At 52.5% G+C, this 25,733-nt stretch overlaps 3 protein-coding genes across 8 annotated transcripts in view; all 3 read right to left on the bottom strand.

The window, feature by feature from the left end:
• RECQL4 (RecQ like helicase 4) overlaps positions 1 to 3,719 on the bottom strand; it is a 29,752-nt gene extending 26,033 nt beyond the window's left edge. Inside the window, exons 1-3 of the mRNA XM_032962677.2 lie at positions 3,621 to 3,719; positions 2,002 to 2,134; positions 177 to 207 (exon numbers count right to left, since the gene is read on the bottom strand). Coding sequence (XP_032818568.2) covers positions 177 to 207; positions 2,002 to 2,085 — 115 coding nt within the window. The 5' untranslated portion in view covers positions 2,086 to 2,134; positions 3,621 to 3,719. The remainder of the gene's footprint in view (positions 1 to 176; positions 208 to 2,001; positions 2,135 to 3,620) is intronic.
• Positions 3,720 to 8,598: 4,879 nt separating this feature from the next.
• Positions 8,599 to 18,378, bottom strand: LOC116947194 (protein enabled homolog). 5 transcript variants are annotated; one of them, XM_032962678.2, is made up of 13 exons: positions 17,216 to 18,378; positions 16,572 to 16,665; positions 15,382 to 15,524; positions 14,461 to 15,123; positions 14,039 to 14,235; positions 13,289 to 13,419; positions 12,930 to 12,987; positions 12,215 to 12,260; positions 11,544 to 11,610; positions 10,358 to 10,414; positions 10,195 to 10,231; positions 9,670 to 9,727; positions 8,599 to 9,183 (listed from the first exon to the last, which is right to left on the bottom strand). In XM_032962678.2, the coding sequence occupies exons 1-13, from the start codon at positions 17,274 to 17,276 to the stop codon at positions 9,146 to 9,148; spliced, it is 1,650 nt and encodes a 549-aa protein (XP_032818569.2). In that variant the 5' UTR covers positions 17,277 to 18,378; the 3' UTR covers positions 8,599 to 9,145. The 5 variants fall into 5 exon arrangements, with proteins under 5 accessions (XP_032818569.2, XP_032818570.2, XP_032818572.2 ...); XM_032962679.2 differs by having other exon boundaries at positions 15,382 to 15,521; XM_032962681.2 differs by lacking the exon at positions 10,358 to 10,414.
• Positions 18,379 to 18,490: 112 nt separating this feature from the next.
• On the bottom strand, positions 18,491 to 23,515 carry ZFPL1 (zinc finger protein like 1). 2 transcript variants are annotated; one of them, XM_032962684.2, is made up of 7 exons: positions 23,356 to 23,515; positions 22,471 to 22,582; positions 21,394 to 21,587; positions 20,769 to 20,856; positions 20,114 to 20,284; positions 19,697 to 19,838; positions 18,491 to 19,585 (listed from the first exon to the last, which is right to left on the bottom strand). In XM_032962684.2, exons 1-7 carry the CDS (start codon positions 23,455 to 23,457, stop codon positions 19,369 to 19,371), a joined length of 1,026 nt encoding a protein of 341 aa, XP_032818575.2. In that variant the 5' UTR covers positions 23,458 to 23,515; the 3' UTR covers positions 18,491 to 19,368. The 2 variants fall into 2 exon arrangements, with proteins under 2 accessions (XP_032818575.2, XP_032818576.2); XM_032962685.2 differs by having other exon boundaries at positions 20,114 to 20,278.
• Positions 23,516 to 25,733: the final 2,218 nt, after the last annotated feature.

The raw sequence follows: 25,733 nt of genomic DNA, 5'->3' as shown, positions 1-25,733 counted from the left end.
GTGATGGGACTTTGTAGGATGAACGTTGAGATTTATAAGGGCACGGGGTGACCAATAAGGTCTTGATTGGGCTGTAATAAGGCATGCACTCATAAGGTATGCCTTTCGCTGAAGTCGCTAGTGACAAAATCAGCTCCTCCCATCCCTGCCCGAGTCACCCCCCAAACCTCTCTCACCTTGGATCTCGGGCTCGGCCTCGATGTCCTCCTGAAACGCAGACACAAGGCAACACGTGAGCGGCTCTGTCTTCCACGCGACTCTCAAAACTGCCATTCGACCTCCGAATACAACTCTTGCAACCAGTTTACAGCCAGAGTCGCAGGCCACATTGACTGGTGATGCACATCCAATAATTATTATTTACGTACTCAGAGTAGATCATCCATCATACAGCGGCTTCGGGGGGGGGGGGGGGAGGGTGCGTCGGATTTTCAAAAACGCCGGATAAAATCACATAATTATTCAAAAGAGCTAATTTTTGTAAATTTTTGCATAACGTTGCGTTTTAAGGTATTCTGTATATGGTTTTTTGGCATTTTTGTTTCCTGGAACGGAATTGGCATGAACACAAATAGACAAAAATAAATATGCCACTGTAAAAGTTACTGTATATATTATTCCCATCTTACCACTTCAAACTCAAAAGACTCTTCATGGGGTGATGATGTACGTAGTACTACGCTCTTGTTTGAACAACATTCAACAAAATGTACGATCGCCGGACTGATTCAGCCTTTAGACTAGCGGATCGCCTGGGGAAAAAAAACCCAAACGTATACGTTTGACCTGGTGCAAACCTGTCAACCCATACGGTTTACCCCGTATTCTTGTACAGGGAAATTAAGTTTTCAGGTCCAAACGGCGTACAGCCGTTTCAATATGGGCAACACAAAATGTGTCTATTTGTTTGTGTTTCTCCCTTTTGATGGGACTTTGTAGGACGAACGTTGAGGGTTATAAGGGGCACTGGATGACCAATAAGGTCAGAATTGGTCTGTAATAAGTTAGGGCACTGATAAGGGGTTGACATGTATGCGGGTGTGATGTGAATTGTATAAGCACAAAGCTACAGATGTAAACGGTGTGTACGCGCGTCGTTGGGTGTTTGAATTCAATTGACACCGTGCACTCGAGCGATGGCGTCAAGTGAAATGTCCCGTAAAAAAAATTTGCATTGAGGCACAGGTTCATCTCCTGCTTTACAACACCCGAGCCAGTGGTGTGGAACTCCGCATTCCTGTGGCGGAAGCGATTCTTATTATGGAGTAAACAGCTCCCTTCACTTCGTCTTTCCTATGAGGTGTTACTAAGTTTATCGACCCGGGAGGGATGATGAGAATGAGGATGACGACGATGATGATAGTGATGGGCTGAGTCAACCCCCACAACCAAAGGATATGAGCTCGCAAGCTCTCCGCGATTGCGAGCCACCCGGCCGGTTGCGGGATGATGGCCATGCGTCCCTGCCACTGGCCTCCCTGCCACGGTGACCACTGACCTCCCTGCCACGGTGACCACTGACCTCCCTGCCACGTTGACCACTGACCTCCCTGCCACGGTGACCACTGACCTCCCTGCCACGGTGACCACTGACCTCCCTGCCACGTTGACCACTGACCTCCCTGTCACGGTGACCACTGACCTCCCTGCCACGGTGACCACTGACCTCCCTGCCACGGTGACCACTGACCTCCCTGCCACGTTGACCACTGACCTCCCTGCCACGTTGACCACTGACCTCCCTGCCACGGTGACCACTGACCTCCCTGCCACGGTGACCACTGGCCTCCCTGCCACGGTGACCACTGACCTCCCTGCCACGTTGACCACTGACCTCCCTGCCACGGTGACCACTGACCTCCCTGCCACGGTGACCACTGGCCTCCCTGCCACGGTGACCACTGACCTGACCACTGACCTCCCTGCCACGGTGACCACTGACCTCCCCGGTTCGCACTCGAGATGCGATGCCACCCCCACGCCCCCGGGCACCCCCCGTACCTTGCGAGCCTTGCGTTGGTGGCGTGACGCGAACTCGGACTCCCACTGCTTCAGGCTCCTCTTGAGCGCGGCGAGGTGCTCCATGCCGACGAGACTCCCCGCACGGAGAGGAAGTTCCGCACAGAGAGACTCCCTGCACACAGAGAGACTCCCCGCACTGAGGAAAGCTCCACACTGAGATTACCCGCACGCAGAGACTCCCCACTCACACAGAGAGACTCCGCACACACACAGAGAGACTCTCCACTCACACAGAGAGACTCTCCACTCACAGAGAGAGACTCCCCACTCACAGAGAGAGACTCCCCACTCACAGAGAGAGACTCCCCACTCACAGAGAGACTCCCCACTCACACAGAGAGACTCCCCACACACACAGAGAGACTCCCCACACACACAGAGAGACTCCCCACTCACAGAGAGACTCCCCACTCACTCAGAGAGACTCCCCACTCACTCAGAGAGACTCCCCACACACACAGAGAGACTCCCCACACACAGAGAGACTCCCCACTCACACAGAGAGACTCCCCACTCACACAGAGAGACTCCCCACACACACAGAGAGACTCCCCACACACACAGAGAGACTCCCCACTCACACAGAGAGACTCCCCACTCACACAGAGAGACTCCCCACTCACAGAGAGACTCTCCACTCACAGAGAGACTCCCCACACACACAGAGAGACTCCCCACTCACTCAGAGAGACTCCCCACACACACAGAGAGACTCCCCACACACAGAGAGACTCCCCACTCACACAGAGAGACTCCCCACTCACACAGAGATACTCCCCACTCACACAGAGAGACTCCCCACTCACAGAGAGAGACTCCCCACTCACAGAGAGAGACTCCCCACTCACAGAGAGAGAGACTCCCCACTCACACAGAGAGACTCCCCACTCACACAGAGAGACTCCCCACACACACAGAGAGAGACTCCCCACTCACAGAGAGAGAGACTCCCCACTCACACAGAGAGACTCCCCACTCACAGAGAGACTCCCCACTCACAGAGAGAGACTCCCCACTCACACAGAGAGACTCCCCACTCACAGAGAGACTCCCCACACTCACAGAGAGACTCCCCACACACACACAGAGACTCCCCACTCACACAGAGAGACTCCCCACTCACACAGAGAGACTCCCCACTCACAGAGAGAGACTCCCCACTCACACAGAGAGACTCCCCACTCACAGAGAGACTCCCCACACTCACAGAGAGACTCCCCACACTCACACACAGAGACTCCCCACACACAGAGAGACTCCCCACACACAGAGAGACTCCCCACTCACACAGAGACTCCCCACACACACACAGAGACTCCCCACTCACTCAGAGAGACTCCCCACACACACAGAGAGACTCCCCACACACAGAGAGACTCCCCAATCACACAGAGAGACTCCCCACACACACAGAGAGACTCCCCACTCACACACAGATAGACTCCCCACACACACAGAGAGACTCCCCACTCACACACAGAGAGACTCCCCACTCACACAGAGAGACTCCCCACTCACACACAGAGACTCCCCACTCACACAGAGAGACTCCCCACACACACAGAGAGACTCTCCACTCACAGAGACTCTCCACTCACAGAGACTCCCCGTGCTGAGCGGCTCCTCTCCTGCAAAAGCGCGCGCTCGCCCAGCCGGCCAATCGAGGGGCGAGGCCGCCTCGGCCAATGGAGCCGCGGCACGAGTCTCACGTGGCCTGCGTCCGCCAATAAAAAGTCTCTCTGCTCCTATTGGCGCGCGCGGCGTCAAAGTTCGCCGGATGAGTTACTCAGTAAACACCGCAGTCAGTCATACAAATACTATAGTCACACAAACACTATAGTCATACAAACACTATAGTCATATAAATACTATAGTCATATAAACACTATAGTCATACAACACTGTAGTCATACAAATACTATAGTCATACAAATACTATAGTCATAAACACTGTAGTCATACAAATACTATAGTTATACAAATACTGTAGTCATATAAATACTATAGTCATATAAACACTGTAGTCATACAAATACTATAATCATACAAATACTATAGATATACAAATACTATAGTCATATAAACACTGTAGTCATACAAATACTATAGTCATACAAACACTGTAGTCAGATAAATACTATAGTCATACAAATACTATAGTCATACAAATACTGTAGTCATACAAACACTGTAGTCATACAAATACTATAGTCATACAAACACTGTAGTCAGATAAATACTATAGTCATACAAATACTATAGTCATACAAATACTGTAGTCATATAAATACTATAGTCATATAAACACTGTAGTCATACAAATACTATAGTCATACAAATACTATAGATATACAAATACTATAGTCATATAAACACTGTAGTCATACAAATACTATAGTCATACAAACACTGTAGTCAGATAAATACTATAGTCATACAAATACTATAGTCATACAAATACTGTAGTCATATAAACACTGTAGTCATACAAATACTATAGTTATACAAATACTGTAGTCATATAAATACTATAGTCATATTAACACTGTAGTCATACAAATACTATAGTCATACAAATACTATAGTCATACAAATACTATAGTCATATAAACACTGTAGTCATACAAATACTATCGTCATACAAATACTATCGTCATACAAACACTACAGTCATACAAAACTCTAGTCATACAAACACTATAGTCATAGAAATACTATAGTCAGATAAATACTGTAGTCATACAAACACTATTGTCATACAAACACTATAGTCATACAAATACTATAGTCATATAAACACTGTAGTCATACAAACACTATAGTCATACAAACACTGTAGTCATACAAATACTATAGTCATGCAAATACTATAGTCATACAAATACTATAGTCATATAAACACTGTAGTCATATAAACACTGTAGTCATTCAAATACTGTAGTCATACAAATACTATAGTCATACAAATACTATAGTCATACAAATACTATAGTCATATAAACACTGTAGTCATACAAATACTATAGTCATACAAATTCTATAGTCATACAAACACCATAGTCATATAAACACCACAGTCAGTCATACAAACACTATAGTCATACAAATACTATAGTCATACAAACACTATAGTCATACAAATACTATAGTCATACAAACACTATAGGCATACATACACCACAATCATATAAACACCACAGTCAGTCATACAAATACCACAGTCATACAAACACCACAATTATACAAACACTATAGTCATACACTATAGTCATATAAACACCACAGTCAGTCATACAAACACTGTAGTTATACAAACACTATAGTCATACAAACACCACAGTCATACAAACACCACAGTCATACAAATACCACAGTCATACAAACACCACAGTCAGTCATTCAAACACCACAGTCATACAAACACCACAGTCAGTCATACAAACACCACACACAAACACCACAGTCATACAAACACCACAGTCAGTCATACACACACCACAGTCATACAAACACCACAGTCATACAAACACCACAGTCAGTCATACACACACCACAGTCACAGTCAAACAAACACCACAGTCATACAAACACCACACTCAGTCATACAAACACCACAGTCACACAAACACCACACACCACAGTAATACAAATACCACAGTCCTACAAATGTAGTGACATAGAACAAGTAATGTAACAGCATAGCGCTTGCTGCTGGCGGGGAAGGGGATCTGCGGCTTACAGCAGCCCTGACTGACAGCAGGCCACGTGATACACCAGAGGGGATATCTGGGGGAAAGGTTACAGAATGGGCACGTGACTGAAGCCCGGGAACCCGCTGGTAGGATCTACAGAGTGGGCGTGGCCGGGGCGGAGCGAGGCCACGCTGGGAGCATAAAAGGGGGCCCTGAGCGAGAGCTCGGGGCTGTCGTTTGGAGTGGGATCCCCGTCGTGCTGTTGAAGATCGTCGCCATCGTCGCTGTCGCCTTCACTCGGCATTGCGCTGCTAGACGCTAGTTGGCTGTCTCGGTTCAGCGCCATCGGTGTTAGACGGCTAGCGTTGTGTATAGGCGAGCAACAGTAATAGTGTGTACCCACGTAGTGTTGTGTATAGGCTAGCAACAGTGATAGTGTGTACCCACGTAGTGTTGTGTATAGGCTAGCAACAGTAATAGTGTGTACCCACGTGGTGTTATGTATAGGTGAGCAACAGTAATAGTGTGTACCCACGTAGTGTTGTGTATAGGCTAGCAACAGTAATAGTGTGTACCCACGTAGTGTTGTGTGTAGGTGAGCAACAGTAATAGTGTGTACCGACGTAGTGTTGTGTGTAGGTGAGCAACAGTAATAGTGTGTACCCACGTAGTGTTGTGTATAGGCTAGCAACAGTGATAGTGTGTACCCACGTAGTGTTGTGTGTAGGCGAACAACAGTAATAGTGTGTATCCACGTAGTGTTGTGTATAAGCTAGCAACAGTAATAGTGTGTACCCACGTAGTGTTGTGTATAAGCTAGCAACAGTAATAGTGTGTACCCACGTGGTGTTGTGTGTAGGCGAGCAACCCACGTAGAGTTGTACCAGCGTAGGGTGTATGTTGTGCAAAGGGTGCTCGGTTAAATAAAATAAGTTCCTCCAAGTCTTAGCGTCTCTGAGTTAATTCACTACACAAACACCACCAGTCATACAAACACCACAATCATACAAACACCAGACATACATGAAAAAATAAGAATAGGTTTTCTGGCAATAAAACAGGTGTGAAGATATTCAAAGACCAAATAGAAACCTTTTGCAAGCAACAATGTCTGCATTAATCACACATACTTGTGGTGAACATGCAAACAAACATGCTATGATAATATATGCATATTATGAGGTTCTGCTTGCGTCGACCAATTTCTACCAGAATTACACAATCCTAGAAAGCAGTGTGGCTTATGGTTTGTTTAAAAAAATACGTGTGGAGACAAGTGAGGGAAGAAGGTGGCTTGTCTGATTATTTGACAGCAGTCGCGTATGTGGGAAGGAAGGTGGCTCGAAAGGTCGCAGCCCTGGAAACCTGGGTTCGAATCCAGGCAGAAGCCCATGCCGACACTGCACGCTCAAGCGTAGCAGCGAGTTAGAATATAGAATCGTTTTCAAAATCTGTAGTTATCGCCGGAGGAATCCGATGAGCTATGAAGCTCTTTACACAGATGTCCAGTCGGGGCGGGTCAGGAAGTGACAACAATAACAACCAATAAAACGATAGGAGTGCAAAGTAAAGAAAAAGGTAAGCAAGTCACTAGAAATTAAAATATATATTTACGCACAAGTACGTACATTTCTGCCGAGTTTTCAATGCCAAATGCAAAATTGGGCAAGGCAGCCCGGTCCCTCATGACTCGCATGCCCAACCTCTGTTCTCTGTTCCTGCCTATATGATGGCAGCAATAAGTCCACGAGCTAGACGCCAATGTCGAGATCTGTCAGCCACGAGAGAGCTTCAGGAGAGAGACTTCGTGGAGTTTTGCTGTTCCCCTCCTCCGTCGAAGTGGCGCAGACGACTGGTTTACTATACCTTGCAGTTTGGGTTGCATGGCCGCAATCGTACTGGCTTATATTTCATACAAATATATATATCTATGTCGCTGTTGGTCTACGTGGATCTCTTATTTCGCACCTCCGATTAGCACGGTTGGCTACGTACAGTGTGAAAGAAGTTCAACATATGTACATACTATGTCTATCTTTGTGTCTCTATAGGTTTACGATACAGCCCAAAACTTGGGTTGCATGGCCAGTAAAATGACATACTGTGGCTTGTATGTCATTTCACGTTCATGAAAAGGTACGCATCCTGACGCGGTTGATGTTACACCAGTGTCTACGAAGAGGTGTGATGTTTGGGTCTCGAATGAGGCGTCTATTCTGGCCGTCTGTGTTGTTCCACTCTGTCCGCCACAGAATTCTTCTGGGTAAATCCTAGCATGGTGACAGCAGTGCGGTCCCAGAAGGGGGGGGATCGGGACTTGAGCCGGCAGCAGCGAGGAACGTTGTTGAGGGCTTGGTTGATGGGGTAGGTGGTTGATGGCAAGAAACGTGTAAACTCCTTTGCAGTTTGCATGTCTCTGCGAATATTTGGTGGAAAGAGAGAACCACTGTTTTACACACAAGCCCACCGACTCACACAGAGAGACATATTTATGCAGATACAAATCACTCGTTAGACACAGAGACTGAAATGTGCTTAAACTCAGGCCTCGAGTATAGTGAGTTTCTCACAACACCAAAGACAAAGATCCCCTGTATAGCCTTTAACAGACTGTTGGGGCAATTGCTGTTAGCGAGCATCTATGATGACGGACACGGCACACGAGGGTATGGCCAACAGCACGCCCAGCCGCCTTTGTCTCTCCCGTGGTGATGTTTCCACCACATCAGGTACTCATTTGAGGCTGAGTCGAACTCGGGCAGGCCCATGACCAGTTCAGATAGTCGTTACTGGTGCTGGCTGTGAGCGAGATCCGAACTTGGGTCGCAGCACGCTAACCGCGACACTACCGCTCCCCACACAGTACCACACACTACACAGCTGCTCACAAACATTATAACACTTTATTTGCAAAGCATAAGTACAAGTTGTGGTTCATGAGTAATACACACAATTAAATTCAACGCCGTACGCTGGAGACCGACAGCCGTGCGAGAGTCGCAGCCTTCTGCACAGACAACCTCAGTCGAGGCACGCCGAGACTGTTACCATTATTTTCTGCAAACAGCATGTAATGTTACAACTGTGGGTAATGGCAGCAGATCAGATCGCCACCTTTTCCACTGTAGCATACTGTAATACTTTTCAGCACAATACCCATACCAGATCTCGGTACTAATCAGTTCCTGTAACTCGAACATAGACGCCAATTCCTGGACTGCCCGGGTTAAAACCCAGACCAGTGGGCAACCCTGGCGCCGGCTCACGACGCTCTGCTCTTGCGGGATTCGTGAAATTCCTCGCAGAGGTCGGGGCCGGCTGGGTGATCTGCTGGCTCAAATCCAAAGTCTGCGTGAATGCGCGGCTGCTCCCCTCGTTAAAGTTTTTTTTCAATATTATGTTGGCGGTGGCGACTCCGGCACCCGCGGCACTCACGCCGTGGCCAGCTTCAGCTGCTCCCCGCGTATGGCTGCAGGGCACAGGGGGGGGGGGGGGTCAGGAAAAGTGTTTAGGCAGGGGGCTTGGATAATGGCGATACAGGCAGCACAGGCAACATTACATGGACGGTTTGCTACCCGTGACTTCGAGTGAGCTCTTGCTCAAATGGACATTGAGGCAGTGCTCACCTTCTGTTTGCAGCTCTAATGCAGCGGTCGAAATTCCATGCTCGTATTGTGGGGGCAAGTATATCCAGAGGACAACCATCGATGGCTTCCTCACAAAAGTAGTACTCATTTGATCAACTCTGACGGATGGAAGATGGGCTGAGTCAAACCCCAACTGAGATTTGCCACTTGTTCAAGTCCAGGCTCAAAACCTTCCTCTTTTTATCTGCCTATAACTTTTTCCCCCCCTCTATCCTTCGGTACAGCATCTAAAAATGCAGTCACGATACGAACCAAAATTGCAACCCAAGACGTAGCTCAAGACACCGCATTCAGGCTCCAGGACTCACCATTTACGATTTCCTCTTTCATTAACTTCAGTTCCTTCTTGACTTCTTCTAAAATTTCCTTCAAAACATAAAGGGATGACAGCGGCACCAACATCGGCCATGTGGCACCTCTACTCTTTGCTGGACTGGTTAAATCGGGTTTTTTTGTGTAACTGCATTAAAAACGCAAAAACATTATTATTACCAGTTTGCCGCACGTACAGGAATGTGCAGAGCAATAAACATCACAAGTTTTGGCGTCAACCGAGAAACAAAAGTAGATGCCGTGGTGTTCATGGTCAATCCAGCACCCATATCTGTCAGAGAGGGTCCTTGGCTGTAAATATCTGACAGCTCGCCGGCATTGGTTGAAATCGGTGAAGGAGGCGAATTGTCTGCTAAGTTATTTATTTCGTTCATAATATCCTCTACAATGGCACTGGTGATTATTTTGTGTTAACATTAATTGACACATTTAACCGAGATGCAAGAACATCCCCATGAAGACAGATGGCATCTCATTGTCCTGTGCGAGCCTCGGCCTACCAGCTTCAGCCTCTCCAGGTCAATGCCTTCTGCTCCCCTGCGCACGCACGCACACACACAAACACGTTAAAATGGAAAGAAACGAGCGTGAGCAGCGACGCGACGCTCGTGAACATGACGCAGCAAGAGACAGTCCCCGGGACTCCCACGTGGCCTCACTCACCCTGCTGCATCCTGCTGCTGCCAGTGCAACCGCTCAAACCTCCGGGGCGACTCTCGCCTGGCTCACGAAACCACACGACAGACAGTTGTTTGGTTTTTTTTTCGTTGAAATATTTCAACCTGGCTAATCCCTTGAGATGGAACATCTCGTTTGCAAAGGGTCCCAGGCAAAGGCAGAGAGAAGGAACATGCAGAGGAAATACAGAGCGCACGATGGCCAGAATTCCAGATAATACAGATTTGAATTTACTCAAAACACGTATCTGCTTCTCTCTCTGAGAAGCATCCACCAAGATCTCATAATTCATCATCAGCAGCCATGATCAATCCAATGCTAGATGAAGGCCTGCCCATGCCGCCACCATCACCTCTCTCACGATCCTGCGATGGAATGATACATCCAGCACCTCCATGTGAACTGGTATCATCACTCCATCTCCCTGGTGGAGGTTCTCTCAGATGCATTCCATTCCTAGGCTGCCACTCCTCATCGTCCCTTGTATAACCAACCCTTCCAGCGGTGACATGTCCTGCTCAACCCCACTCACTTTTATAACAGTTGGGATGATGTCTGTAACATGCGTATGTTCTCTAATTCATGTGCTCGTTGATCTGTCTCTCTAGGAAATTCCAAGCGTGCATCTCGGCACACTTTCCAATTTGTGTTCTGTATTTTTCATGAATAGCCGCTGCCTCTGATTCATACGTCACAGCAGATGGGGTGCACGCCGTTTAAACACTTGCTTTTCGAGGCACATGGCTGCGTTACTTTTCACTAACAAGCTGGGCTTTTCAAAAGCGCCCTACCCCGCCCTCGTCCGCTGATTTGTTTAATCGTTTTGACGTCGGTCGCCTGCACACGGTGAGGCTGCTGTGGGAGGTGTCCTTCAGTGCCTGTGCCTGCACCACAATGGCACACCCACGCCAGCCCACGGCCGGGGTGACTCTGCGTTCGATGGCGTCGCCAACATTGAGAGAGAAGAGGCGATCACGCTTAAGAAACTCCAACAATGAATGGCGACTGTCCACCATTGCTAGGTTATTGTGAGAGCTTGGGAAAAATAGACGGCGGGAGGAAATTCCACAGTCGAGCAGTGCGAGGGGAGATGCAGAAACAGAGTTTCGGATACATTCGGCAAACTCATTACACTTGTGACAACGCAGCGATGTGGACACAGGAGAATTACCGGGAGACGATGGGAGACCAGCTCCCATTGACAGCGCCGGGTCTCTCCCATGGCTTCCTGGCACTGTCTGCCACACGGAGGAGAGGAGGGCAGGCGTCACTCACAGAGCACAAAAAACCGGGCAGCCGCACACACTGGCGCAGCAGGCAAGCGTGGTATTGCTCCCGTTAACCCGATAACATTGCCACTGTGAACGCAAAATAATCCACAAAATAATTGTACAGGATATTATCAAAATGAATAAGGAGACAATTCGCCCCCTTTTCACATCTGTTTTTCACACCTCCCATCAGCCACGCGGCCTTCAAGGAGCGAGTTATTTCAGCAGCATGTTTTCAACACAAGCAAACACTGGTCCGGTTTCAACATTCAGTGTCTCCTCAGCAGAACCATATTCTGGTGGACATTGCCAGGTGTTTACAGCCAGGGACCCTCTCCATTCGATACAGGTTCACGAATAAGAACGATTAACTTGCTCTCTATAGATTTGCACGAATCAGAATGAAGCTGCACTCGGGAAAAGATATGAACGGCAGGCAGTGTAACAGTGCACAAGCAGCGTCAGTGTAGCTCCCGTAAGAATGAGACTGGAGCGGAAAGAGAGCAGCAGTGGTGAGCGGTGGCAACGCCCCACCAAGAATTCAGAAGCCAAGCAAATTGCAGACGCTCACTGGGGGTGCTGCTGCTCGTCACTGCGTCCCCCTTCTTCTCTTCCTCCTGCACACCCCACACATCACCTCTGGTGAGCACGTTTGGCTACGTACGGTGCAAAAGAAGGTCAGCATCCATCACGTGACACCCCACGAGTGAAGTGACACGCCACGTTACCTGCGTATCGATAGTTCAATTTTAACGTGCAATTTTATTGAGGGACTGTGTTTTCTTGGTGTGGTCTGGGACTGTTGTTTTTCTGCCTTGCCCAAGCTGCATTTGGTGTTGACAAATCATCAGGAATGTGTACTGATATACTTTAAGTATTTTTATTTACTTACTTTTCTCTACTTTGCACTCCCTATCATTTTTTGTATTGTTTGTTGTTGTAACTGGCTGACCCGCCCCTACTGGACATCTGTAAAAAAATAGCTTCATAGCTCATCTGATTCCTCCAGGATAAATACAGATTCTGATTCTAAACAAGTGACACCCACACAGCACGCAGCACCCCACACAGCACGCGGCACCCCACACATCACACGACGTACGACGCATCACGTGACACACCACACATCGCGCACCTCCGATTAGCACGGTTGGCTACGTACGGAGCGAAAGACGTTCAACATACTCATCACGTGATACACTACACATCATGTTGACACACCGCACAGCACCACCCCTATACCTTCACTCTCACTGGTGTGTGCGCTAACAAGAGTAGCGATGTACCTTAGCAGCGTCTGTTTTGTCCTTGTCGACATCGGCTTTCCCTTCAGCGATCCTCCGCCTACGCAGAATGCAGGCCCCCCCGGCGCGATTTGTCACGTATCCAAGTGGGAGGGGGGGGAGATGATATCGAAACGGTTTCACCAACCCCAATGGCTGGCGTGGTGAAGCATGGCGAAACAATAATTGCATCATCGCGGAGCAACTGTTAATTGCGTGCGTAAGAGCAGTGCTGGCGGAGCTGCCCTGTGACGGGCTCGATCTCCCGGAGCAACTGTTAATTGCGTGCGTAAGAGCAGTGCTTGCGGAGCTGCCCTGTGACGGGCTTGATCTCCCGGCGTGGCGGCACGGGCGGGCCGTACCTGCGCGCCAGCAGGGCGCTCATCTCCTCCATGAGGCTGCCGCCCGCACCGTCGACACCGGCGGTGCCGTTGAGACGCGCAGCGCCCTCCCCCCTCTCGCACTCGGGGCCGCACTCGGGGCCGCACTCGCGCTGTCACGAGGGCAAAAGCGGCGCTGGAACGACTTCTCGAACCCCCCCTCCCCCTCCTAGCCATTAACTCAGCGGTCCCCAACCTGAGCGGGCGCAGGCTGTGGCATGGACACCATGCAGGAGAAATTTGGAATGCACGGGGAAAGTCAGCACCACGTTGCTGTGACAAAAACACCAATATACAACACGAAACACGTGCCTCACGAGCACTGTGTTGATTGGAGGCGAGGGCACGTGACCTTTGTGTGTGCTGTGGCCTTAGTAACCTAGGGGGCACCACTGGATTAAGAAGGTGAGAGGTATGAGGGCAGGAGCCTCATTGCCAAGAGTGTCCTGGGCCACCAACCGGCAAAAGCAATAACAGAAATAAAGCAAAACAAAAACCAAATAGAAACCAGCACAAAAACAACAAAATACTAATTCGGAAAAGAAGAAATAGAAAACAGTACAGAAACCGGTCAGTGAAACCCAGTTACAGAAACGGCGTGTTTGAGGATGATCGTCACGCCCATCGGTACACAGGCATGGACACGGGGAACAGAAGGCGCCCGGCCATAAGAGCGCCCTCGCCCCGTGCCACCCCGTGCCGCCCCGTGCCGAGGGATTCGCTATCACTCACGTGCGGAGTCCTGCGGAGCTTGGCAGCCGAGAGGGCAGATGCGAGGCTGCAGAACGGAGTCGGGGAGAGGCCGGGGGAGGTGGGGGACGACACTCGCCATGGAGAGAGGCGCACGGGCGGTGGCGGCGGGGGCGGCGGTGGGGGGGGCGGGGGGGCCACAGATTGCCCCCCCCCAGCGGGGGCCTCAGTCTCCTCAACTGCACGACCGCAGACGGGGAAGCAAATGAGTGGCGCAGAAAACAGAGTGGAGTGCAATGTGACACTCTCACTTCGCAGAAGAAACATCGTCTCTGGAAAATTCCGTCTGAGTCTGGTGTCTGTGCGGGTCTGGCGTCTGTGCGAGTCTGCTGTCCGTGTGCATTTGTCCCATTTTACTCAGGGTGGACGCAGATGTTTCCCTGGTTTCGCGATCGGATGCTCACCGCAATCGGACGACGCCTCGGAGTCGACGGAGAAGGAGCTCGCAAGCCGTGGGTGGCGGCTGCGAGCGTGGGCCGGGCGCTCCAACCTCGCCGGCTCCGCTCCGTTCAGCTCCAGCTGTGAGCTAGCCGGGAGGTCGTCGCGCAGGCCATCACTCCCCACCTCTTCCTCCTCTCTCCTCTCCTGCTGCTCTTGCTGCTGCTGCTGCACCGGCCTACGCCCTGCGCCGTTTGCGGTGCGTGCCATGAGTGGGCTGAACGGCAGAGCGACGGGCCCAAAGGGCCGGAAGCCTCGGGCCCTCAGGAGCGGTGAGCTCACCATGATGGGGGGGGAAGCCGGGGGCGGGGGGGTTTGAGAGGGGACGGCAGTGCGGGCCAGGATATGGGGGGCCCCTCCGACCGGCGTGGGTGAGGGAGAGCTCTGGGACCTGACCCATGGTCGGGGACCCCCGCAAGGCCTCACAGGATGAAAGGCCGAGCCCAGAGACGTGGCAAACTTGGAGGCCGAGTGGCGCAGTGGGGGGTCCGGGGGGCCTGCGGCGCTGCAGGACGCGGCCCCGATGGAAGAAGGCGAAGGGGGTCCCCCGTTGAGGGGAGCTGGGCCACAGGGGATGATCTCTGACAGGGGGGAGCTCAGGGGGACCTCTGTGCTGGGAGCTCTCGCCGCTGTTTACGAGAGAAACCGAAAACATTAATAATAGTGCAACACGCCGCCCTCATTCCGTGCTATTCGCAATGCGAAAAACACCGCTTACTTTTCCGCTATCAGATGACAAACACGGTCTGCGACTCATTAAAATAACGTCCTACTTTAAATGCCAACGTGTAACATTATACACAATATTCCGCGGACCTCGCTGCTCATGGCCCCGTCGCACAAAGCGCAATCGCGAGTTAGCAGAGCTGGGCACGTCGAGCGCTTACATGTCGACGTCTCCGCGAACCGCTCCCCCGACCTGGCGCCGTCCGGTAGCGACCCCGTTCCTGCCTCCCCTCCTGTAATCTGCTGCTTCCTCAAATTCTCCTTTCTCCCTGTGTCTCCATGCCTCGCTTGCTCGGGCCATCTGCTGCACGGGAAAGAGTTCAACAGCCACGGCGCAAAGGCTGTGATCGCGAACGTCAACCGAACACGATATCGTCACCCCGACCAAAACACCACCACCGGCCATGCGACACCGGGGCTCACGTTAGGGCTGGCACTCTGGTTACAGCTTAGGGGCAGTAAGGGTTAGGGTTGGGGCACACCACCCACGCTGCCACCACTCACTTTACAAACGGCTTCATGAGGATGCCCGAGTCTGGAGAGCAGCGCTCAATTCGCGGAGCTCAGCGCCACTCACGCCGTATCCTCCGACTGCGACGCGCGCTCTCACCAGCGCTTGATTATTTATAACCACAGACCTCACGACATGACACGGGCTCCACGCAGATCACGACAGGGGCTCCCACACGGCGAGACTAATCTGGGACCGGGATGCAGACCGATTCAACAACACCGATTAAAATGTGCGGCTTAAAAAAAGTTTTCCGTTAGACGTAGCCGGGTGGCTTTGCGTGTTCAAAATGGCCATATCAGGCCCCCGAGCCAGCACCAACAAGATCCTGGGTTCAAACCCAGGTCTTGGTCACTCAAAATGAATTGGGCTCGTTGAATTGAGCGAAGCGACCTGATGCGTAAACTCATTCACAGGTGGCTTCATAGAGATGCCATCGCATTCTATTTGTTTTTTATTTGACTCCTCTGAGGATTTAGGTGAAGTTGGTTTTATTTATCCCACACCTCCGGTTAGCACGGTTGGCTACATACAGAGCGAGAAAAGTTTAACATAGATACGTGTCACAAACACGGAGTGGTGGCAAAGTGGTTAGCGCACTGCACTAAAAACCCTGCAACCCGAGTTGATTCACGAACACAGCCAACATCAGTGGAGAGATTTCTGAACCAGTGGGAACTCAAAGTGCACATCACTGCTGGCTCAATCTCACACCTCTCCTCTCCCTCACTACAAACTCTCAAGAGTGAATTAAACTACAACTGTTCACCACAGCACAGGGTCCCACTCTTGAGGGTCCTACCCACAGGGGTCCCCCACCCTAGGGGTCCCACTCATCACCTGCTGTCCCCAGGAGGAGTGCCCCCCCTCTGCGAGTCCCGGGCAGCGACGCAGCCCCGCGTGCTGGAGGAACCGCTCCGTGTCAGTGTGGGACCTGCGTGGTCACGGGACCATCGTCAGAAACCGCGCCACCTTCCCCACAACTCCACAACACAATCACAACAAACACGCACCTCGTCCAATAGGGCACCGGGCGCTTAGTTTGACTCGCTGTGCCCGGTTCAAGCCTCAGGCTGATTTGGTTCACCAGATCTCGAAAGAGCAGGACCAAGGATGAGTCTCATTGGTAAGAGAAACTCGGGTCACCCACATCACAAACGCAATCACGTAAACACAATGAAGAAAATAGAAATCGGAGCAAAAACAACTGCGTTACAGAAGAAATCTTAAGCATGAATCACAAAATTAAATGTAATAGCCTGAAAGGAAACTTCGCTCAAATTACTTTTAAAAACCGAAAAGTAAAATGAGACCTCACAAAATGGAGAACGAGGGAAAACCGTGACCCCTCAATCACAACACACTCGCCTCACCGCAGTAGCACTCGTATTACACGGAAACGGCACGACCATTGAAACCCCCGTGGACAGGAACACAGTGGCGGTGCGGTGGTAAAAGTACAGGCTGGAAAGTGGGACACTCACTCATGAGAACGATGTCGGTCCTGCTGATCTTGCGAGCTGGGAGCTGCTGGGCCATGGGCATTGCTCTCGGCAAGCGGGGCCCGCAGTGGGCGAATCAGTGGCGACGGAAATTCCGCTGGCACAGCCGATGGCTCCGTGCCGGCGCGGTCTGCGACACGCAGCTGTCGAACGTCGCGCGACGTTGTTGAGCAGGAGGCGGCAGCAGCAGCACGCGGGCGTCGGGTTACGGATATGTTTTTATGTTTTTGTGTTTTCGTGTTTTTAGCCGGGAGGGCCTCATGGGCGGCGCTACGCTGGGCGGGATGAACGACGAGCTTATTTAAGACGCGCCGCCAAAAATAGCAACGTCAGCTGCCACGGCGTGGGTTTACGCACACGTTCACTCACACGTTGACTCGTAGAACACACGTCACGTCGTCATACACAGTTGAACTTGCAGAGACATAAAAACGATCTAAAGGAAAGAAAAAAAATGCACGCGGATGCCGACCGCACAAGCGCAGAACAGACGCTGCCTTTGGCGCACTCCTCTGGACTGCAGGGATCGAGTCGGGCAGGTGCCGCGATATGCACGAAGAGACAGGACCCCCGTGTCTGGCATCGAGCGACTGGGCACGCATCCAGCACCGTGCAGCTGATGGTCTCCAGGAGGGTTTTGCATGGCCCGGGATGTGTGGAATCTGGAGTGTGCGCCGGGTTCATGGAGCCAGAAAAGACGCAGTCGACGCGATTCCCAAGGCGCAGCGGGGAAAGCGAGGGGCCGTCCTGACCTCCTGCGAGCTCAGCCGAGGCCTGATGCCTTGGGCCAACGCCTCACTCAGCTCTATGGAGAAACCGTCACCTGGAGTGGCACACAAAGGCCGTTGACGCAGAACATCTGAACGCGGTGCTCTCCAAGCCTCCACAGGAAATTACTGATGGAGCTAAGTTGAAGCAAGATGCATCATCCACCAGAATTGTCTTGATAGGAAATCAGCGATGGCAATGAGCGATTGTGGTCTTATCTCAATATTTGTATTGAAATCAGTGTGAATATCATCACTGCTGGCCCGACGGTAGAGCGAGCGGCGTGCAAATGGAAGGTCGTGAGTTCGAATCCTGGTTTGGGGGTCGACTCAGCCCATCATCTCAACCTCTAGAGTCAAAAAAATTCATCACATGTGGGGAATTCAACGGTGTTGCTCCGTTTGCTTTTGAGGACCTGGGCAGCACAGCAGCTGCCGTTGCGAGCAGCGCGCACACAGCCGCAGAAACACAAACCATGGACACGAGGGACACCGGTAACCCAAGGTTTATTATCCGGTTAAGGACAAAGTCAACGAAGCCAAACTACTGAGCGGGAACCCATAGATCCCATAACATGAGATTCATGTGCACCCTGCATCTCCCCAACCCCATGCCAGGAGCTGCCTTGCATGGCCACGATACCTATGAACACACAGACACTTCTTCACTTTATTAACAGAATCATATCGCCCCGCTGAATGAGATCAGTTACTTGCGTCACTCCGACATTACTGCTGGTCCAAGAATTAGTCCGGAATTCGTGTCCGCGTATTCGCCAAAGCAGTACAAATGGAAACACCGTAGTCGATCGACCAGCAGGTCGCATGTGCAGGGGTAAAGTGTGGGCCACGCCCACCTCTTCCAACGCACACGTCTGTTCAGCGTGGAAGAGTAGGCCAAATACCATCTAGAGATCCGTCTGGCGGAGACCACTGCCACCAGCTGCGGTGTGAGCGTACAGTTTCAGGGCTCCAACTTTATCGCCAATGCCTTGTCGTTAAGAGGCCCCGCTAGGCATCGCCGCGAGGGAGAGGCCTGTGCGGTCACTCACCCTGGTCCCAGTGGAAACCGCGCAGCCTCGAGGGGGGACCAGCAGGGGCGACCCGGCCTCTAACGAGGGCCCTAGGACCCCTCCCCTCTACGACAGTCTCGCAAGATGCAGCAGCAGTCTCACAAGCCAGGAAAGCGACACCCAGGGTACAAATCAACTTTACCGCTCCGGAAATCAACTGAAACGTCAGCCGAACCGATCTCTCCTTTAGTTTCTGGAATGTGGGGGTGACGACGCGACGAGTCTCCCCATGTTGTGCCGCCACCGGCATGGCGGTGAATTCCGCGAGGACCACCGGGCCCCGCCGCCTCCGCCCTCACCACAACCTCGGCTGCTGTACCCGGATGTGGGGGTTGGCCAGGGGGTCGAGCAGGGGGTCGCTGTCGGCCGCACCCCGGCCTAGCTGGCTCATGACCAGCAGTAGCGTGAGGAACGCCAGCAGCCCCAGCACCAGCAGCACAACTCGGCGCTGCCTCCGGGCCCCGGCCACCAGAGACGCGTCCTTCCTGCGCGACTGCGGGGCCGACCGTGACCTGAATGCGTGCGGAGAAACGACGCACCGTCGCCAATTGGCAAGCGCCCAGATACCGAAGCGAGGCGGCAGCCCGACAGCACGTGAAGGTGGTGATGCAGAGCACGCTCACCGGAACCAGCGGGCGAGCCACTGCAGCGCCGGGCGTCGCCGGTACTTATCTTCGTCCGTGTCGACGTGGATGCTCGTGGATTGAAAGGGCTCCCGGGCGGTCGCGTCGTACACCTTCCTCTGCGCCGATGCCACCGGGCTCGCTGGAGAGAAACGGAGGTGAAGCAGGAGAGGAAGAAGCGAGCTTAAGCCTCAAACGGTGATGCCTTTCGTGGCGAATGCAGAGGCGCACACACACAGAATTCTCTGCATCTGGTGGCAAAATTTTAACGCGGTGATTTGGAGAGCAACACTGGTTGGCTGTGTGATGTGATGAACATACTCTGGTGATGTAATGATGTAAGTTGTGTAGCGATATGAGTGACGTGATGTGATATGGTACATGATATGATCTGAATGATGTGATGATGTACACCACCTGTGTGTTCGTCCCCAGGGCTGTAAGCGATGGCTGGTGCTGGGTCTCCCCCGGTTCCACTCAGGGGTCCCCCATCTCCCACCCCCCGGGCCCCCACCGTGACCGCCCTACCCCCAGCCCCATCCTCAGGCTCTCCGCGCTGTTCCTGCATCGCTCTCGTTCCGTCTGTTGCTTTCACAGAACGCACGGGCACAAACGGTTTACTCACAAGCTTCGTTATCATTATGCCACTCGGTTACCCAGCAACATTACGAGTCTCAAGACTCTTTTTCAGGAGGGTCCTGAAATATTTTGCAGTAGGGGGCAATATTTCCATGTGTTATCCCAATTGAGTAAACTGCGGGTAATTCTTCACCATTGGGATGTTTGGCCAATTACCAATTCCACTGTTTATTTTTATGTTTATGTATTTTCTGCCGTTACCAAGTTTCTGTAACCAAGTCCCCATCGTAAATGGCGGAAACTGGAGAACCTGGAGAAAACCAATGCAGAATGTGGAGAGAAATTCCACATGGGGATAGCCAGAGTTGGAATCGAATTCAGGCGCCCAAATGCTACAATTCACAATTGGCTTCACGGAGAAGGTGACGCTGGAAAAGATGCATGGAAAACGAGCGCTGGGCGATCAGATGTCCCCTCGCAGGACGAGCGTTACCGTGAAACGACGACGATGCCGGTGGCCAGTCCTGGTAGTCAGTGACGTCGAGCTGGGCTTCTTTCGAGGTGGCCTCCGGTTCCTCGATCTGGTGCAAGAGAGAGACTTGAGCAGCACACGGCGAGCATCTGCACTCACACCACCCTCTCCATACTCGCTCCATACTCACACCACACGAGCACCGCACAGGCACCGCACAGGCAGCTCACTCGTGCCACACTCGCATTCAAACCATACTTACACCATACTCATACCATACTCATACCACATACACCACAACAACAACGACAAAGATCCCCCATATAGCCTCAACATACTTTTGGGGAAAGTGCCGTTAACGAGCACCTATGAAGGCCGGCACGGTACCCGCACCACGCCCGACTGCCTTTGTTTATCTAGTGGCGATGTTTATACACCGCACCAGGTACTCATTTAAGTCTGAGTCGACCTAGGGGAGGCCCAGAACCGGTTCAAATAATCATCACTGGTGTTGGCCGTGCGCGGGAATCGAACCTGGGACGCGGGAATCGAACTTGGCTTTGCAGGGTTCGTAGCACAGCGCGTTAACCCGCTGCACCACCGCTCCCTCCTCACAATCGCACTCGCACCGCACTCTCCCCCTTACCACAGAGAGGCCCAGACCCGCTCGGGCCCAGTTTACGGAGCTGAGCTGAGCGCGGAGGGCCGTGGCGACGGGCCCCGCCAGGTTGGGCGACGGGAAGATGGGGGCCTTACAGCTGGGACAGCAGTACCCGGCAGGCGCCGTGTTGGGGGGCAGCTGTGCCGCCATGGTGTTCAGGCATGCCCAGTGAAACACATCTGCAACACGCACGCCCGAGGCTCAACGGTGCGGCAAACAGGAGGCCCGGTGAGCTCCTGAGACGAAGAATCCATTGGGGAATCTCACAGTCGAGCAGTGCGGCCCTTTGTGTATCGGGAATGGCCTAGGGAAGCGGTTAGGGGCCGTCCATAAATGACGTCACGCGATTTTGGACGATTTTTGACCCCGCCTCGTCACACGGCGTCACAAAAAGTCAACCCCCCGCCTCCCTCAAATATGACGTCACAAAGCTCTGCCCCCCCCCCCCCCAAAACCATATTTCCATTTTGAAAATAAAACATGCTTCAAATCGCTTTAAACTATTGTCATTGTATTCTTGGTTCTTTCGGTAAAGTCACGTAGAAGGGAAACAATAAAATAATAAAATATATGTAAAACAATAAAATTCTCACGACGTTTCGACTGCTTGTGTTATATATTTTATTATTTTATTGTTTCCCTTCTACGTGACTTTACCGAAAGAACCAAGAATATGAATCACTGCAGTCACGAAAGCTTTAAATCAAAATTTATTGTCATTGAAGTGCGTATTTAATGTGGCGCTGCGCTCTGATGTTGCAGGAGAAAACATTAATTAAAAAGTCTATTTAATTAAGCATGTGACGTCACATTTCTCAAACCTCTCCCCGCCCCCTCGTCACACATCGTCACATATGTCTGACCCCCCCCCACCACCACCACCACCTAGGTGCGTGACGTCATTTATGAACGGCCCCATATCACGTGCAACTACCGTGGCGATCCCTTCTTCATGTAACGTACACTGACACCGACACGCATGCAGACGACTCGCATCGGTCGGGCTGTGACGAATCCAGGTTCACCGGTGTCAAGTTATTGTGCGTGCTGGCCAACACTCACCGTAGCACATGAGGCGCACGGTGTCCCCGCCGGCGAGCGCCGTGCTGCACAGTGGGCAGTCCGGGCTGTAGTCGCTGTCTTGCAGCCATTGCAGGTACGACTGTACGATGCACTGCGGAGACGGAGACACAGCAAGAGAGAGAGAGAGGCAGAGACAGAGACACACACACACAGAGGACGCAGACAGAACCGGAGACACAAGAGAGACGTAGAAACAGACACGGTCAAAAAATGAACAGGTAAAAAGAGGCACGGGATGAGACACTGAGATCGGTCGGTGGAAACTCGTGACACGGGTGACACGGGTGACACGGGTGACACGGGTGACACGGGTGACACGGGTGACACGGGTGACACGGGTGACACGGGTGACACGGGTGACACGGGTGACTGGCGAAGAGCTCGACTGTTAGCTCTCCCGCTGTGCTGTTATCCGAGTAGTCGGTTACCCGAGCGGTCGCAGACGCGACCGCTCAATGCCCCTGTCGTATCATTTGACTGAAGGCTCCACGGCTCACCAGTGCCCACGCAACACGGCGCTCGCCAGGCCAACGCTGCCCCCCACCCCACCCCGACCCCGACCCATCCCTCGCCTCACTATTTTTTATACGGACCCGTGGAGGATGACGATGAGCTGAGTCAACACACCGCGTCTCACCCCTAACCCAGGGGTTGCCACCTTGTCCACAGGACAGGTCTGTCAATGAGGCCGGGTCTGTTAGAGCGGCGCCGTCACCCGCGACAGAGTTCAGCACCCGCGACACGGAGATGCCAGATCCGGAACAGGTGGCAACCTTCGCCTCACGCGTCCCTCGCCTCAGGAGTCTCTCGCCTCGCGCGTCCTTCGCCTCGCGTCCCTCGCATCGACCCCGTGCCACGCCTCACCTTGCCGTGGGACGCCGCGAGGCAGTGCTCGCAGACGTTGACGCGGTGCTCGAAGCAGAAGAGGTTCGTGACGCGCCGCTTCGGGCATTTGCACAGCCCCATGCCGCTCGACCCTCCACTTCCGCTGCCACGTCTTCCTGGTGTGACGCGCTTCCGGTGCGTGACGTCGCGCCGCTCCTCCACGTGGTCCGTTGCTCGCGTGCCGCCCCCGCCCCGCCCACTCACCCCACTGCAGGTCACGACCACTCACCCATCCACTCACTCAACCACTCACTCATCCACTCAACCACTCACTCATCCACTCAACCACTCACTCATCCACTCAACCACTCACTCATCCACTCAACCACTCACTCATCCACTCACCCCACTGCAGGTCACGACCACTCACTCATCTACTCACCCATCCACTCACCCATCCACTCACCCATCCACTCACCCCACTGCAGGTCACGACCAATCACTCATCCACTCACCCCACTGCAGGTCACGACCACTCACCCATCCACTCACTCATCCACTCACCCATCCACTCACCCCACTGCAGGTCACGACCACTCACCCATCCACTCACTCATCCACTCACCCATCCACTCACCCCACTGCAGGTCACGACCACTCACTCATCCACTCACCCCACTGCAGGTCACGACCACTCACCCCTCCACTCACCCCACTGCAGGTCACAACCACTCATCCACTCACTCATCCACTCACTCCATTGCAGGTCACAACCACCCACTCACTCATCACTCACCCACTCACTCATCACTCACCCCACTGCAGGTCACGACCACTCACTCATCCACTCACTCATCACTCACCCATCCACTCACCCCACTGCAGGTCACGACCACTCACTCATCCACTCACCCACTCACCCACTCACCCATCCACTCACCCATCCACTCACCCCACTGCAGGTCACGACCACTCACTCATCCACTCACCCCACTGCAGGTAACGACCACTCATTCACTCACCCCACTGCAGGTCACGACCACTCACCCATCCACTCACTCATCCACTCACCCCACTGCAGGTCACGACCACTCACCCATCCACTCACCCATCCACTCACCCATCCACTCACCCCACTGCAGGTCACGACCACTCACTCATCCACTCACCCCACTGCAGGTCACGACCACTCACTCATGCACTCACTCATGCACTCACTCATCCACTCACTCATCCACTCACTCATCCACTCACTCATGCACTCACTCATCCACTCACTCATGCACTCACTCATCCACTCACCCCTCCACTCACCCCACTGCAGGTCACAACCACTCATCCACTCACTCATTCACTCACCCCATTGCAGGTCACAACCACTCACTCACCCACTCACTCATCACTCACCCATCCACTCACCCCACTGCAGGTCACGACCCCTCACTCATCCACTCACCCCACTGCAGGTCACGACCACTCACCCATCCAATCACTCATCCAATCACTCATCCAATCACTCATCCACTCACCCATCCACTCACCCATCCACTCACCCATCCACTCACCCCACTGCAGGTCACGACCACTCACTCATTCACTCACCCCACTGCAGGTCACGACCACTCACCCATCCACTCACTCATTCACTCACCCATCCACTCACCCCACCTGCAGGTCACGACCACTCACCCATCCACTCACTCATCCACTCACTCATCCACTCACCCATCCACTCACCCATCCACTCACCCATCCACTCACCCCACTGCAGGTCACAACCACTCACTCATCCACTCACCCAACTGCAGGTCACCACTCACTCATCCACTCACCCCTCCACTCACCCCACTGCAGGTCACAACCACTCACTCATCCACTCACCCCATTGCAGGTCACAACCACTCACTCACCCACTCACTCATCACTCACCCACTCACTCATCACTCATCCCACTGCAGGTCACGACCACTCACTCATTCACTCACCCCACTGCAGGTCACGACCACTCGCCCATCCACTCACTCATCCACCCACTCACCCATCCACTCACCCCACTGCAGGTCACGACCACTCATCCACTTACCCCACTGCAGGTCACGACCACTCACTCATCCACTCACTCATCCACTCACCCCTCCACTCACCCCATTGCAGGTCACGACCACTCACTCATCACTCACCCCACTCACTCACCCCACTCACTCATCACTCACCCCACTCCAGGTCACAACCACTCACTCATCCACTCACCCCACTGCAGGTCACGAGCACTCACTCATCCACTGCAGGTCACGACCACTCACTCATCCACTCACTCATCCACTGCAGGTCACGACCACTCACTCATCCACTCACCCCACTGCAGGTCACGACCACTCACTCATCAACTCACTCATCCACTGCAGGTCACGACCACT

The sequence above is a fragment of the Petromyzon marinus genome, chromosome 29 (assembly GCF_048934315.1).
Source record: "Petromyzon marinus isolate PM22_M1 ecotype Great Lakes invasive population chromosome 29, UKy_Petmar_22M1.pri1.0, whole genome shotgun sequence".
Taxonomy (NCBI): Eukaryota; Metazoa; Chordata; class Hyperoartia; order Petromyzontiformes; family Petromyzontidae; genus Petromyzon; species Petromyzon marinus.
This window is presented reverse-complemented; position numbering and strand designations above follow the sequence as displayed.